Consider the following 15340-nt stretch of genomic DNA (forward strand, 5'->3'; position numbering starts at 1 on the left):
TGAAACTATGACTTGTTGATGAGAAGAGTTCACGGGAAAAGCGAGCCTGTCACTCATTTTAACAATCAAACCACTGTCCTCAGATTGTCAAGCCCACCTGTGACTCCACTTACACTCACTGTAAAGTCGTACTTTGTGCTATAACTCACAGCGGCGGTGGGTTTTCTCACTTTCATCCATACATATCTCACAGCAGGATGAGAAGTTTGTCACATGCTTCGGCTTCCAGCTTGCAGCTCTGCGTGAAGCTTCCCTTCACCTCCCGCCCTGCAGACTCTCTCGCTCCTCTTTGGCCAATCTGTCTGCATCATATAGTGTAGTGTGAAGTACATTACTATTGTACTTGGGTACAATGGGCCTACAGTGTATTACATGGTGGAATTTACATATGTGCCACTTCTTTGTTCATTGTAGCTCTGTTGCTTTGCTTACAGACATGTTTTCCCTCTAGTTTACCTTTACGCTCTACTTAAATCTTATTTTATAGTCAAACCAAGGTGGAACCAGATCTGCTACGAACAAGAGTATGAAATTTGAGAGAAAAACTGCTGAATGTGCAGACAGTAAAATCTCTTAGTCAAAACAGCTGAGGGTGTATTATACAGTCCTGCAGCTGCATGGTTGGCCAGATAAGATCTTGAGGTACATATTTTGGGGGGGGAAAAAAAGGAAAGAAAAACTAAACTGAAGCAAACCAGATTATTAAGCTTTAAAAATAAACCATTTAAAAACGTATCTTTTCCCCTGTGCCTTTACCATCTATGCCATTCTATTAAAAAATGCATTATTGTTGCATTATGTTGCTCAAATTCGTTTCCAGAACAATGACGCTCAGTGACGTCAAATGAAAGACGTTGCTTATTGCGGGAGCGTGAGGGCATTCGTTTCCAGGATGAACAGAAATAATTTGAAGGTCAGTGGGCAGCAGCCGCAGCCCAGCAGGAAGTTGACCTCTGGCCTCCAGAGGCACTCATCTACGCTCTTTAAAGACAAAGGAACGCAGCTTGAAGCCCTCCAGTCTACGACCTTTCGATCCGACTAGAGCCAACATTCGGGGACTTCACAAGAATTCTCCTCTGGTTTATATAATCCTGAGACACATATAGACTCAAACATCCAGGCTCAGACTGAAGACTTTTCCCAAGTTCACTGCCAAGAGCAAAACTCGCTCTAACACCATCCCCCCCACCCCTCTGCCCTAATCTGACACCGTTTGACAGAAGAGCATATGACAACGGGAGGACATGGGAACTTAAAATTTCAATCACAAGAGCCAACATGTCCAGAGAGGAATCCTGTCTGAAAGACCAAGAGAGTATTGATGCTCTTCATTCATCACTCTCTGTTGACAGGTCTGTCAGAGAGAAGAGGATGAAGCGGCATAAATGAGTGAAACTGGAGCGTTGGGTGAAACCTGACGATGAAAGTTTGGATTGAAGTGTCACAGAGAAACTTCTGTGAGCTCCTGTGGTGCGACCTCAGAGGATCGATGGGAAGCTTGTCTGCAGCAGAACGACACCCATGTCGGGACCCAAACATCCCAACGCTGTGCATGAATCAGATTTAGTGCAACATGTCAAGATTTCCCCCGCCTTTGAGGGAGAGCAGCGTCTCCCCCCGGGGGCCTGCACAAACCAGGAAGTTATTGTTAGTTTTAAGACAGTGAAGGACAACAGTCTCAAGCTCCAACATGGAAACTGATCCACAGGCTGCGCTGAAATAAAAACACATTTTCAACTTTGAAAACCGCAGAAAGTCAAGACCGGGAAGCAACGCTGACTCTCACTGGGTCAAAGGTCAAAAAACAAACTCTGAAAGTGACAGCATAATTTTGTCTTCTTGGCTCCAAATAACACAAGCCGAGCTTCGACACCTCACAGATGCTGTACATTTCCCATGCATTCCTCCACAAAAAGCTGTACCATCCTCGCTGCTGCTGCTGCTGCTGCTGGTGGCGGCGGCGAGGGTTGAAGATAACCCACTCCCCCAGTGTCACCACTTTCCCAAGCTCCCATCGGCCTCGGCCCTCAGGATTCCCATTTAAACCCGTCACTGTAGGACGTTCTGTAGAAAACTCCAACTGAGAAGGATCAGAGACTTTGATCTGTATCAGCGTTAGTCAGCTTCAACAAAGACAATAAAACATTTAACTTGTATTTTACATGCATTGAGGTACTGTACTGTTTCTGCTTTTTAAATAAGTAATTCAACATCACCTATGAGGAGAAACTATGCACAAGTTTGATGGAAAGACTTCTACGTCCTTTGAGATGAGATCGTTGTTTGATGGCGGCCATGAGGACAGGTGTTTCACATCTGTCCAAGCATTTCTTTAAAAGTCTTGTATGTTTTTTCTTGTGTAGGAGGTTTTAACATGTTGGAAAGAACGTCACAGAAACATGAGAAGGGGCACGAAGATCAAGATGAGACACGAGTGGCACAAACACCATGGGGATTTCAGAGGTAACAGAAATACATTGTGGTTTTCTGGTTGTCATGTATGAATTGATAAAGAATCTTGCAACTGAGTCTAAGCAATGTTTGCCAGGAAGTAGGTAGGTGTTTCCTCTCTGTTTTATTATCTTTTTCTTATAAAGATGGTATCGTGCATGAGTCTTATCTCAGGACTTTTTAAGTTGATGCATTTTATACCTGTCCAGAAGCATCATGAACTTCAAAATTATACAGTTCCCAGTTGTACTTTGCTTCATGCAAATGTTAGCATAGTCACACGCTAAGCTAATAATGCAGACATGGATGGTAAACAACACCTGTTAGCTTTTTCATTGTGAGCATGAAACCTTACTAAAATTAGAATTTATCTCCATCAATCTCTTTTGGGTCTTGTTTTATAACACCTAGTTTTTTAGCAGTTGCTCTGTTTGTAATGCAGAGAAAAACACTGTGACAAAGAAGAGGATCAACACAAAGAAGAGGATCAACACAGTCTGCACAAACTGGAAACCAGTGAAGTCCAGGTTAGTTTTAAATAGGAGAAAACATGATTTACGTCAAATCAGATGGATATGAGAAGCTGTGGCTCAGAAGAATGTGTTGTGAATTCTCCACTAATCAGAGGGTTGGTGGTTCGATCCTCTGCAAAAAACTGAACCCAAATCAGTGTACGAGTGTGTAGATAAGACTAAATAGTGATATTCAGCTGCAGTCCACTTACAATCTCTGTTTACGGCTGTCACTGTTTGATATTTTCATTTTACAATCTTGGCAGCCAAAAGAATTTGAAGAATTCAGATACTGTTGCTCCATCTGTGGATCTGAATAAATAAATAAATAAATAACGTTATCGGTGAAATTCATTGAAGGATTTTGACTCATACACAAGTGCAGACAGGTGGAGAGAGTCTGCACAGAACAACCATGAAACTTGAAGGAGAGTGAAAAGCCAAAAAGATAAACTGATGTTTATTTTAAGCTCAATACGATAACATTTTACTTTTTTAATATACTGTATCTTTGTTATCATCAGAACCAGTTTACTGCAACGCTCCAACTTCTGTCGAGTGTGGAGTCGTCCACCTCTGCTCTCTGTCAGTATCACTCACGTGTGGCCTGGGTTTTCATGGCTTTGCAACAAAAACGTAGTTAATAGGTCAAATTCGTTGTGGCTTTTGCTCGTGTCAGAGAGGAGTTGTTGACAGCACGGAGGAGATAAAACGCTGCCTGCATGTTCCGCAAGCCGCAAAAATGTCGACCTGGCAGCCGTAACGTTGCTTAACAAAGTGCTGTTTCTCATGACATCATGGGCCTGTTTCACAACACCACGTCTCCCACCGAGCGTTATGTGCTATTACACACATTCGATCTCTCCCAGGCGACTCCGTGGAGGTGAAATGCTCCCTCATCAAACTGCTGTGTAACACTCATCAGTGTCAGAGGCATGACTTAATACTGGCCTTTCCTCGTGTGCTCCCCTGAGCCGTGAGAACCTCCCACTACTGATATGCGCATGCTGCAGAACTGGTACCACCGGTGTTGTTGTCACTGCCAATTAGTAGATATAGCAAGCTATTCACTGTCAGCACCTCAGCACTACTTTAAGATTCACCACTTCAGACTTTGTATACAAGGAATGTGAAGAGAATTCAAACTTGTGCATTGACTGCAGTGATGAGAGAACAACAGATTGTGTAGGCCTAATTGTTACGGATGGTTTCATTATTGCGAAGCAGAGAGCTGCTGCGAAACTGCCTGTAATTATCTGACTAAAGTCGGATGATTTAAAAACGTCAACCTCGAATAAGAGTCTGCGAGACGTCTCGTCCAGTTAATTGCTCCTGTGTTTTTCTGCTTCACAACAGACCCGGACAAGTTTCTGCCTGTTTTTTTCTCTGCCTCATTCTCACCAGCCTGTCATACTGGAAACGATTAGCGCTGCTTCTCTGGAGCTTGATGTCAGGGGGCGTGGCAGAGGTAGCTCAAATTTGACAGAAAGAGGATTAACATACCAGAGAAGTACTTGACGAACTGTGTTTTTCTATACAGCAAAATGCTGTAGGTGATAGTGAAACCTTTCGAGAATCGCAGGTACAAAGTTTCCATGTGGAGAAATGGTTTCGTTAGAATATACCAGTCACTTGAATGTATTCTCCAGACATAAGTCAATCCCTGTTTTATCATCTGTCAGAGTTTGACAGCATTACAAAATAACAGCTGCTGTCAACATGCGGTTTGAATCTTTTATTGCTACAGGGTCCTGGAGGAAGGAAGAGATGCATTTTATTACCGACACATCAGTAGCATCTAGAACTTCCTCTGATAATGCTCACACAGCTCAGAAATATATTTCATGATCTCAAGATAATCAGTATTTCCACCAGCCAAACACACATGCAAAACTCTTGCCTTTAATGCTTCTGTATTTTACCAGTTTCTGTTATTTCATTTGAGTCATTAATAAAGACAAATTTGTGGTTTCTCTCCTCCCTCAGGCTGCTCTCTGGAGCTTGTCACACTTTAGATCATCATCACATCATTTAGCTTCCTAAAAGAGGCTCTGTTTTGATTTAAATAGCAGATTTCAGGTGAGACACCTTATAAATATAAAGCTTGTGACATCACAAAGTGACAGGAAGTCCTGACGGCTGGTTTTAAGGCTCAGTTTCTTAATACAGGCTGTGTGCATTTCTCTGTGGACTGATGCTTTGATACTTTCACAGTATTAATATAGAACCTAGAGCTGCTTTATAATCACACTATCATGGACATCTACCTTTATACTGTATGGAGCTTTAACACAAACATCTACCTTTATACTGTATGGAGCTTTAACACAAACATCTACCTGTATACTGTATGGAGCTTTAACACAAACATCTACCTTTATACTGTATGGAGCTTTAATACAAACATCTACCTTTATTTTGAAGGAGCTTTAACACAAACATCTACCTTTATACTGTTTGGAGCTTTAACACAAACATCTACCTTTATACTGTATGGAGCTTTAACACAAACATCTACCTTTATACTGTATGGAGCTTTAATACAAACATCTACCTTTATACTGTATGGAGCTTTAATACAAACATCTACCTTTATACTGTATAGAGCTTTAATACAAACATCTACCTTTATACTGTATAGAGCTTTAATACAAACATCTACCTTTATACTGTATGGAGCTTTAATACAAACATTGACCTTTATATTAAATGGGACCATTATGAATGATGGACAAACTTGTACCTGGATAAAACTCTTGTTTTTTGTGTGTAAACTGTTTAGGAAAACTTTTCAGGAAGTAGTTGACACTGATCCCAGGAAAGATAATTGCACCATGAAGTACTGGAAACTTTTAAACAGTTAAAGTGAAACTATAGTAACAGCACCTGGGTGGATTTACTGTAACCCATTATAATTGCTGCTTTCATTTTGACTGAAATTAGGTTAAGGTCATTTCCTGTTGTCTTCCTTTATTGAGCCTTGTGTCATCAGGTGCGATGATGAGATGAGCCATTAAAAACACGATGGCGTAAATCTGTGCAAACATTTACAAACATACTCCCACTTCTGAAAGTCAACACATGAGTCACGCACACGAGTAACGTGTTCGTCCCCAACAGGCTTACTGTACACTGTACGCTTCTGTCCTTCTTTGGTGTGTGCTTGTGTGCGTGTGTGTGTGTGTGTGTGTGTGTGTGTGTGTGTGTGTGTGTGCAGGTCCTCAGGCAGCAGATGGAGGCCCTTCAGCAGCAGTTTAAGCAGAGAGGGAGTGACTGGTCTGTAGTTCAATGCCGGCTTGAGGAGCTCATCAGGGAAAACACTGAGCTGAGGATGAAGCTCACACTGGTACGGGACAACGTGACACACACACACACACACACATGCATGTACACACCACACATTTGTACAGCAGCAGCAGCACTGTGCCACTGCGCCGTGTCGGTATTTTGAGGAGGCTTTAGTTCATCAGACCTCATGACCTGCATCATGAACCTGTGGGTTTTTGAAACAGAGGTTGTGAGGTTTTCGTTGCGTTTCACCCCAAACCAACCTCCCGTACACCTGCACCACAGCGCCCTCTGCTGGTCGCACAGGACAACAAACACATCGACTGTATGGAGCTCTGAATCATATCAACATGTCTTCATCTCAACAACTCTGTTGTTTTCGAGGTAAATGCAAAGCCGGTGTCGTGCCAAAAAACTGCCCTCGACGGGAACGCACATCAGCCGCTTTCCATGAATTTACCTCTAAAACAACTCTGTCTGGTAACGTTCTGTTATTATCTCATAGCGTGGTGAATGTGCAGGTCACAACTTGTCCACCAGAGCGTTTTGGAGTTGTTGGATTGTGTATTTGATGAGTTTGATGAGGGAAACCAAGAAATCCCATGAGCCTCCGTAGCGTAGCTCTGAACAATTAAAGGTAACGAACCTACTGCTATGACTATAGGGATTATGGCAATGGGCCAATTTGCCAAAATATTGAACTATCCCTTTAATCTCCACATTGGCCTTTGTATGAAAACTGTAAAACACTTCACTATTTGGCGGCTCATTACTAGTCAGTTTAAATGTTGTGTCAGTATCTTTTAATCACTCTGTCTGGGTTCTTTGCACTGCAGATGTGCAAAAAATGTCTTATCATCACCGCCCTTCACCTGTTTTTTCCTGTGTGTGTGTCTGCGTGTGTGTGTTTGCGTGCTATGGGGCCTTCTCATTTTTACCGCTCAGGGGAAACCGAAATCAAAAACAGATTAGAGTCAGATTTCGTGTGTGTGTGTGTGTGAAACACTGGAGGCCTCGTACAGGAACATGTTCACGTTCTCATCCAGAACCTCTCGCTCACCGCTCCTCTGAGGTTTTGCTCCGGTCCAATGATGAATTACAGCTGAATTACATGAGACGTGTTCATTAACCCAATCAGTCCAAAAACAGCCATATAAGGCGGCTTGGTCCTTGGTGCGCTTCGTTTGGGGGGTGCAGGTTTCACTCACATGTACAGAACTGAAATGTAAGGAGTGAATTTGAATAAAAACGCCGGCTGAAGGAGGTCAGTGGTCCCACCTGAGTCAGAGCACCTGAACACTGACTCACTATACAGTCGCTCTGAAGCAACATTATGTTCATCACAGATCAGTAAATATGAGTAATAATATGAGCTGGTCATGTGGAAGTCACAGAGGTATTCAGACATAAACCATCATGAGAGCTACAGTAACTGCTGGTGGGGTAAGAGGATGATGAAGGGCAGCGAGATGAGACAGCTATAGACTTAGGCTTTAAGTTTGTTTTAGTTGGTTTCTTATCAAAGTGTGAATTCCTTCTGATTACAGTGTTTTTATTTGTGGTCCGATGAGTGTTTCCCCCTCTTTCCCCGTGTGTGAAATTATCTGTTCATGACTCACATGTCTGGTCTGGACCACTCATAACTTACACTGATACCGAGAGGAACATCATGATACAATAAATCTGAATGACTCGTCGTACCGGTCACAGATACAAGAGAAAGAATCTTATTGTATTAGAATCATATCCATATGAGTTTGTTTTTATTATTGCAGTCCTCATATTTTTGAAAACTAGACAAAACACTGTTCATGTCCACACACGATGTGTCAATTTGCATGCTTCACATTCACACACACTGTGGTGTTTGCTGAACAACACGAGTCAGTCTGTAACAGAAACAGAAACACCACAGTCAGGTTGAGTTCAGAGACAGACGACGCCATGCTGCCCTCCATTGGCCTCCAGCTCAACTCAGATCTGAGTCAGTAAACATGAATTGTTTTCTTCCTGTTATACACACTCAGATCAGTACATGTAGCCCTGAAACGTCATAAAACACAGATAAACGCTGCTTTTGTAACACTCACCTCCGTTATCTGTGGGTTTTTTTTTTTTCTTCCTACGTCATGACTTTTAACTCTTGTCTCTGTTGTGTAGACTAGATGTTGTGGGGTTCACCTGGTTGGTGGTGGCGCCTCTTAAATCTTGTTGGTATCAAATTGTTCAAGTAGACAATACGCTGTTAAGTGGTCCTTAAGCACCTCATCAATAATTTATGAGGAGGCACAAAGGCTGGTGTCAAAGCACTGACTGACCTCATTACATGTTTATGCAGTGGAAGTCGATACGCCGCCCGTGCCAGTTCTGTCACTGGCCGAGCCTGATTTAAAGGGTTACACAAGTCAATGAAGTGGATTAGTGTTAAAGTTTCAATTCTGTGCATCGAGGAAATAAGATCGTTCAGGGGTGGTACAGTACAAATTATATTTGATTGTAAAGATGTGGTTTCAAAATTGGGGTTACCAACTAAAGTGCATTGACGAAACGAGGTTCAGACACAAAGTGTAGATACTTAATGGAAAATCATGTCACAGGGTTCCTATGCAAGTATGGAAAGTATGGAAAATGGAAACTATTATATGGAAATATATTTTTCTTAATACTTCTCTGGGTTTGGTCTCATCTGAAGTTATTTGGGTTAATTATTTTGTATGCGCTATTGTACCTATAGCTACAATCTCTAGGAAATGATTTGGTTACATAATGGCATACACATTCAGAATAATGAAAATAAATGATAAATACCTAGCATGCTTTTTTTTATATTATGCACATCTATTTACTCAAATATCACAAATAATATGAATATTTTAATGAGAAGTTGAACCCTGATGTCAGAAAAACAGATAAATAGATCACTGTTGGGGTAAGAAAAGAAGAAAAAATTGCAGGTTTACAAAACTGAAACTTGTGTTGTGTCTTCTTCCTCTGTCCAGATGGAGCGACTTCTGTTCGACAGGACAAAAAAAGACGTCTCTGCAGATCACAAAACAAAAACTCTGACGTTCGTCAACGGAGACGTCAAACACATTTTGGAAGACGGCAAAGTGGTGAGCTCAGTGTTGACCTCTGTGACCTTCATTCATGTGTGTTTGAAGCTCAGTAGTTGAACCTTTAACACGGTTCACCAACGTGGAACTTGTCAAACATGAACAGGTGTATTACTACGCCGGCTCACAGACGACACATACCACCTACCCAAGTGGCCTGGAGATCCTTCACTTCCCCAACAAGCAGATTGGTAAGAGGACGAAATCTGAGGTTGTACAGTAGATGTTTCACCTTCTGTATTTATTTCACTGCAAAAACTCACAATCTTACCAAGAATATTTGTCTTATTTCTAGTCAAAACAAATCTCATTACACCTAAAATAAGTATATTTATACATATACATAAAAAAGTAGCTTGTTTTTAGACACTTTTTACTTCTTTCAAGCATATTTTCACTTGAAATAAGTAGAAAAATCTGACAGTGGAGCAAGTTTTTCTTTCTTATTACAAGCACAAAAAACTTCCTTTCACTGGCAGATTTTTCTACTTATTTCAAGTGAGAATTAGTTTGAAACAAGTGAAAATTATCTAAAAATAAGTTGATGAGTCTTATTTAAAGTGGAAAGAGATTAGTTTTGACTAGAAATTAGACATTTTGACAAGAAATAAGACAAATATTCTTGGAAAGATTTTGAGTTTTTGCAGTGTTCACAGTGTGTGTGTCTCCTTGTGTAAACAGAGAGGCGACACCCCGGGGGGAAAAGAGAGATCGTATTTCCAGACCAGACCATCAAGTACTTGGAGCCCGATGGCAGCGAGAGGACGATCTTCAGCGATGGCACCGTCGTCCACCTTTCACCGTAAGACTCAAGTCACTCACGACTTCACCTGAGGGCGACTGCAGGGTCAGAGAGCCAGTGGAAGACGAGCTGTCATTAAGGTGGCAGCTAGCAGGTATCCTCATGAATAAATGACGGATGATACAGTAGTACACCGTGAGGTAGGCTACGTAGCCAGTCAGAGGACGGACAGACGCTGACATAATCCAATTGTGATATATCAACCATTTGATAAGATAAGGTGCTTCATGTCTAGATGGGTTTACTGGCCATGGCTTTACAGATAATGAAGAAAACCTTAACATATGAGGATTCTTCTAACTTGCATTTGACGTTGTGGATAATACATAGTTGGAAAATGTGATTCACAGTTTGTTATGACTCTGAAAATATATTCTGACCTCGAAAAACACCTGGCATGAAGAAACCATCTGAATAACCATCAGTGCGTGACAGGTTGAAAAGTGTTTATATAGATTTTTCAAAGATTTTCAAGAGTCCTGTACTGATCCAGTTCAGAGCCACTTGCAATAACACATTTTGGCCACTTGGGGGCAGCAGAAATGATACCCAACTGTATTATCACGCTTTAAGTTGAAATGTGAAAGTGTGCCCATATGACATGTTCTTGGAAATATATGTTCCCATAGCAGATATTGATTTTACAGTTTTAAACAAACTGTTTTTATTATCCTCTTGTTGTGAATCATCATCTCCTCTAGGTCGGGTGAGAAGGTGGTGGATTTCCCCAGCGGTCAAACAGAGATCCATACTTCCCAGTATAAGAGGAGAGAGTATCCTGACGGGACCGTTAGGACCTTCTACGCCGACGGACGTCAGGAAACCAAGTACGCACCAGGCCGAGCTCACAACAGGGAAATGACTGGCTCACATGAGTCTAAATGAATGTATGTGTTCATATGTGCAGGTGGGTGCTGTGTGTGTGTGTGAGGGGGGTATTTGTATTTTTCAGTAACATATTTCATAGGAATACACAAATCTACAGAAATAATCATGAGTCAATAATCACGTGTAGCTTGTCTCAGTAATTTTTCTCTTGATCAAGATCGTGTGCCACAACTGTCTTTCATCTTAATCAGTGATGTGATAACCTCTGATAATGTGAAGCCTCTAACTGAACCTGTTGTTCTGTCTAACAGGACTCAAATTCGTTTTTTTTCCTCCTATGATTAATGTCTCAACGACAGTAAATAAATCATTTCGTCTGTTTTTATCTGCTCTTCACAAGTAAAGGTTGATTAAATGTCTTTGAGTACAAACAGGACTCCAAAATTGTTTGTTGAAAGCAGAGTTCACAGTCATTTTAATAAAAAATGAGTTGATGTTGTAAACCGTGTGTCTGGGGGATTTTTCTTGGGATAATCCTTTGACATGCAGAGGTGATACAGATACAGATTTTCTCAGCCACAAACTTCCTAGTGGCTCATATGTGAGAGAAGGGTGGATCAGAAGAGATTTTAGTCATTAAGTTCAAGGTGGAATGATCCTATAAACCTTTCACCTGCTCTGTTGTGAAGTTTGGGACAAAAACCATCTTGAGGTGCAGCTCTGTCAGGACTCTACATGTGGTTTAACTTGGTTTGAAGCACTGACTGATCAGTGGAGGATCCTTCAGACCCCAGAACAGCGAATCAAAGTCTTCTTCACCCTCTTGACCTTTCTTGAGCTCTTTCGTCTCGTCCGACTGACCTGAGGCCAGTCGACCAGTCAGCTTGTGAAGCTCTTGTACGATCGTCTTAACGTCCAGTTTGTGTCGCGAGGCCTTCAGAGTGGCTGTGTTAAACGGGAATGTCCGTATGAAGTCTCCGACTCTGCGCGGAGGGACATGTTGTCCATTCAGTGGCCTGGTTTCCTCTGAAGGAGCCTTCACCGGCCTCTGGATCCCACTGTGGATCAGTCACAACATTTGTCAGGTCAACGTGCCTCAGTTTGTTCTTCTACTATCACCCTACACCAGTGATGTAGTCTAATTTTTTGCAATGGGTATAGTATTGTCTATACTCTAACTCACCCGTCCCAGAACAACAACCATCTTGGAGCAACACCTCATAAGCACCATCCCGACCTTGTGGCTTATGCTGCCTCCTAACATGTTGATAACATACCCAGTCTTTCAGAGGGCTCTCAACAAGATGTATACTGTAGGCTATGCATTAGTGAATGTAATGTAATCAATAATGCATAACCTACAGTATAGTACATCTTGTTGAGAGCCCTCGGAAAAGACTGGGTATGTTATCAACATGTTAGGAGGCAACATACGCCGAAAGGATGCAATGAGACTGGACAAATCAATTAGGAAAGCTGGCTCTGTGATTGGTTCTGTTCATAATATTTTATTAATTTTTATAGGCTATGTAGCCTAAATATTTGCATTTTAGCTCAATAGCTTCCAGGTCATGTGATCAATTGACTCAAAATCAGTGTTTGATCATAGTACGACACTGGCTGCATGAGATACACCTCTTGTTTTTACATTTTACATCTGTTCATAATTTTTTTGTTAATTTTTATCTGTAAATATGAGCTGTTTTAGCTCAATAGCTTCCAGGTCATGTGATCAAATGACTCAAAAATCAGCGTTGGATAGGCGCCGATTCCGTGGGTGCTCCGGTGCTCGAGCACCCACTGACCAGGTTGAGCACCCACTGGGCACATGAAAACAGTGTGGTTTCTAGAAATGTACAGGGAACAACACAGCAGTAAGGTATGTACTATACCTGTAAATGTTGGGAAGCTTCCAGGACGCAGCAGAGCATCCGAATCCCATCCTGCTCCGCGGGATATCGGGTATCCTAGAGGAAACGTCTGTCTCTCCCGAGAGCTCCGGCTCAGCTTCAGTTTCAGTGTCGTCACGGTTTGTAACCTCAGACACGTGAAGACTCCTGTTGTCCATCGGCCACGGTGCAAGAGCTGGACACGTCTGTCTGTTTACCACTGACACGTTTGTCCTCGAATGTGGGCCACGTATCAGGTTCAGGATCTTCTGCTCATTGTGGGTTCTGGTAGCGGTGGTGTTAGCTGTTCTGCCCCCGGCTACATATATCTTCTTTAAGTCAACTGGGGGAAGGTATCTCCGGTAGTCGGCAGGTTGTCTGGATTGTCTTTGGTTGATCTTATCGGACTGTTGAAGCGTTTTCAGCAGAGGGAGAGCCTGAGTTTGCAAAGACGTGGTAGTACTACCTCTTGTTTTCCTTTTAAATTTGTTTTCTTTAAACTTCGAGAGCTCAGGTACAGGAACATGTGAGGGAAGGTTAGCGTTGAAACAAGGCTGCTGCTTGTACTTGTGTTTTTGATAATAAGCTTTGTCTCGTAAGGTGTCAACCGACGTGTAGTTCATCAAATCGATCAGATCGCTTATTAGTCCCTTCTTCACTGTGATGTCGGTTTGGCAGTCCAGAGTCAGCGCGGGGCTGTAGTTGACCTCCAGCAGCCACGGTTTAAACTTCATGTCAATCAGGATGTCGAAGCCAAACAGCTCCACGCAGTTGGGACAGGAGGGGACCGAGGGAGCGATGGTGAGCAGGGTCAGCGTGACGATGTTGCTGATCTTCTGCCACAGAAGGAGCTCGTCGACGTCGTCTTGGCTGTGGAGGAAATGCCTGAACTTGCTCATGGTCCACTTGCATCCTCGGCCCACTCGGCCTTTCTCGGTTTTGTAGAAAGGGCCGAACTTGTTGATGCTGGTGTTGGTGAGGTGAGCGTACAGGTTCTGCAGAGACGACAGGTCGTACTTCTCCGTGGCGAAACGCACCAGTCCTTCCTGATGGATGTAAACGGTCAACGGATGGAAGCTCTTGACGCACACGTAGATCCTCAGGTCAAACTTGTAGCCAGAGATCAGCAGAGGGTTGCTGATGTACCTCTGTACGATCACGGGGCAGTCGTAGACCAAGTCCTTAACGTCCTCGAAGATGAAGATCCCTCGGCCCCTGGACAGATCCACAGGTTTACATATCCAGTAGGCCGACGGCCCTCTGGTCGGACGCAGCCGGTTGTATTCGGCCAGGAAGCGGGTGAAGTCGTTGGGCAGGATGAAGACGACGGGACTGAAGTCGTACAGCGATGAACCGAATGTGGACCTCATTCTCCTGAGGTTGCGAGCCAAGCAGTCCTACCAAAGAAACACAGTGTTAAGTGTCATTTTAAATCTTTTAGGATTGATATCCTTCCAATAAGGATTAAAAAAATAAAGGTCAGCACCAGACAACAGTACTAGAGTTTTTACATTTCATAATTTTGTTTTGAATAAAACCTTTTAAAGAGATAGTTCAACATTTTGGCAAATTGGCCCATTGCCATAATCTCTATAGTTTTAGGAGTAGGTTCGTTACCTTTAATTGTCGATGCAAGCTATTTTTAGAACGGCGGAGCAGAGCCACGAGCTGCTCAGAGCTACGCTACGGAGGCTAATGGGATTTATTGGTTTCCCTCATCAAACTCATCAAATACACAATCCAACAACTCCAAAGCGCTCTGGTGGACAAGTTGTGACCTCACATTCACCACGCTATGAGATAATAACAGAACATTACCAGACAAAGTTGTTTTAGAGGGAAATTCATGCAAAACCGCTGGCCATTGGGGTCGGTTTTTCAGCCTCGAAAACAACTCCAAAAAACCAAGAAATCCCATGAGCCTCCGTAGCGTAGCTCTAAGCAGCTCACGGCTCTGCTCCACCGCTCTAAAAATAGCTTGCACCGACAATTAAAGATAACAAACCTACTGCTGTGACTATAGGGATTATGACACTGGGCCAATTTGCCAAAATGTTGAACTATCCCTTTAACAGTTGTGCCACAATAAGCTCGTCAATATGTTATTTTCTTTTGCAGTACCTCAAACACAGATAGAGGTAAGAGGTAACACGTCAGATCATCACCTTGCGTGTGATGCCGAGAGTTTTGGGATGGTGGTTGAGGCGCTGCCATGGCAACAGGTTGTGATATTCCGAGTTGCGAAAGGCAGAGCCTCGCCAGTAGAGGTTCCAGTCCTCCTCCTCCCGTTCGTCCTCGTTGTACTCCTCCCAGCCTCGCTCCAGCAGAACCTCCCTCACCACCTCCGGACCTCTGTCATGCAGCCTGAACACCAGGGAAGCAGCCATGCAGCATCGTAGGCTCCACTACAGAGACACAGGGAGATTTTTAACAGGACTGTAAAAGGAGGCAAAGATC

At 42.8% G+C, this 15340-nt stretch overlaps 2 protein-coding genes across 2 annotated transcripts; one reads left to right on the plus strand and one right to left on the minus strand.

Annotated features, from left to right (window-relative positions):
- Positions 1–2448: 2448 nt before the first annotated feature.
- Positions 2449–11051, plus strand: LOC311007127 (centrosomal P4.1-associated protein; the record flags this gene model as incomplete). The annotated part of the gene is made up of 5 exons (XM_084000215.1): positions 2449–2463; positions 9251–9364; positions 9471–9555; positions 10046–10166; positions 10868–11051. 5 exons carry the CDS (start codon positions 2449–2451, stop codon positions 11049–11051), a joined length of 519 nt encoding a protein of 172 aa, XP_083856341.1.
- A 685-nt stretch (positions 11052–11736) lies between these two features.
- On the minus strand, positions 11737–15270 carry ttll2 (tubulin tyrosine ligase-like family, member 2; the record flags this gene model as incomplete). Its single annotated transcript, XM_084000216.1, has 3 exons — positions 11737–12052; positions 12887–14280; positions 15049–15270. 3 exons carry the CDS (start codon positions 15268–15270, stop codon positions 11737–11739), a joined length of 1932 nt encoding a protein of 643 aa, XP_083856342.1.
- Positions 15271–15340: the final 70 nt, after the last annotated feature.

This window comes from Trachurus trachurus (assembly GCF_905171665.1).
Source record: "Trachurus trachurus genome assembly, chromosome: 24".
NCBI classification, from domain to species: domain Eukaryota; kingdom Metazoa; phylum Chordata; class Actinopteri; order Carangiformes; family Carangidae; genus Trachurus; species Trachurus trachurus.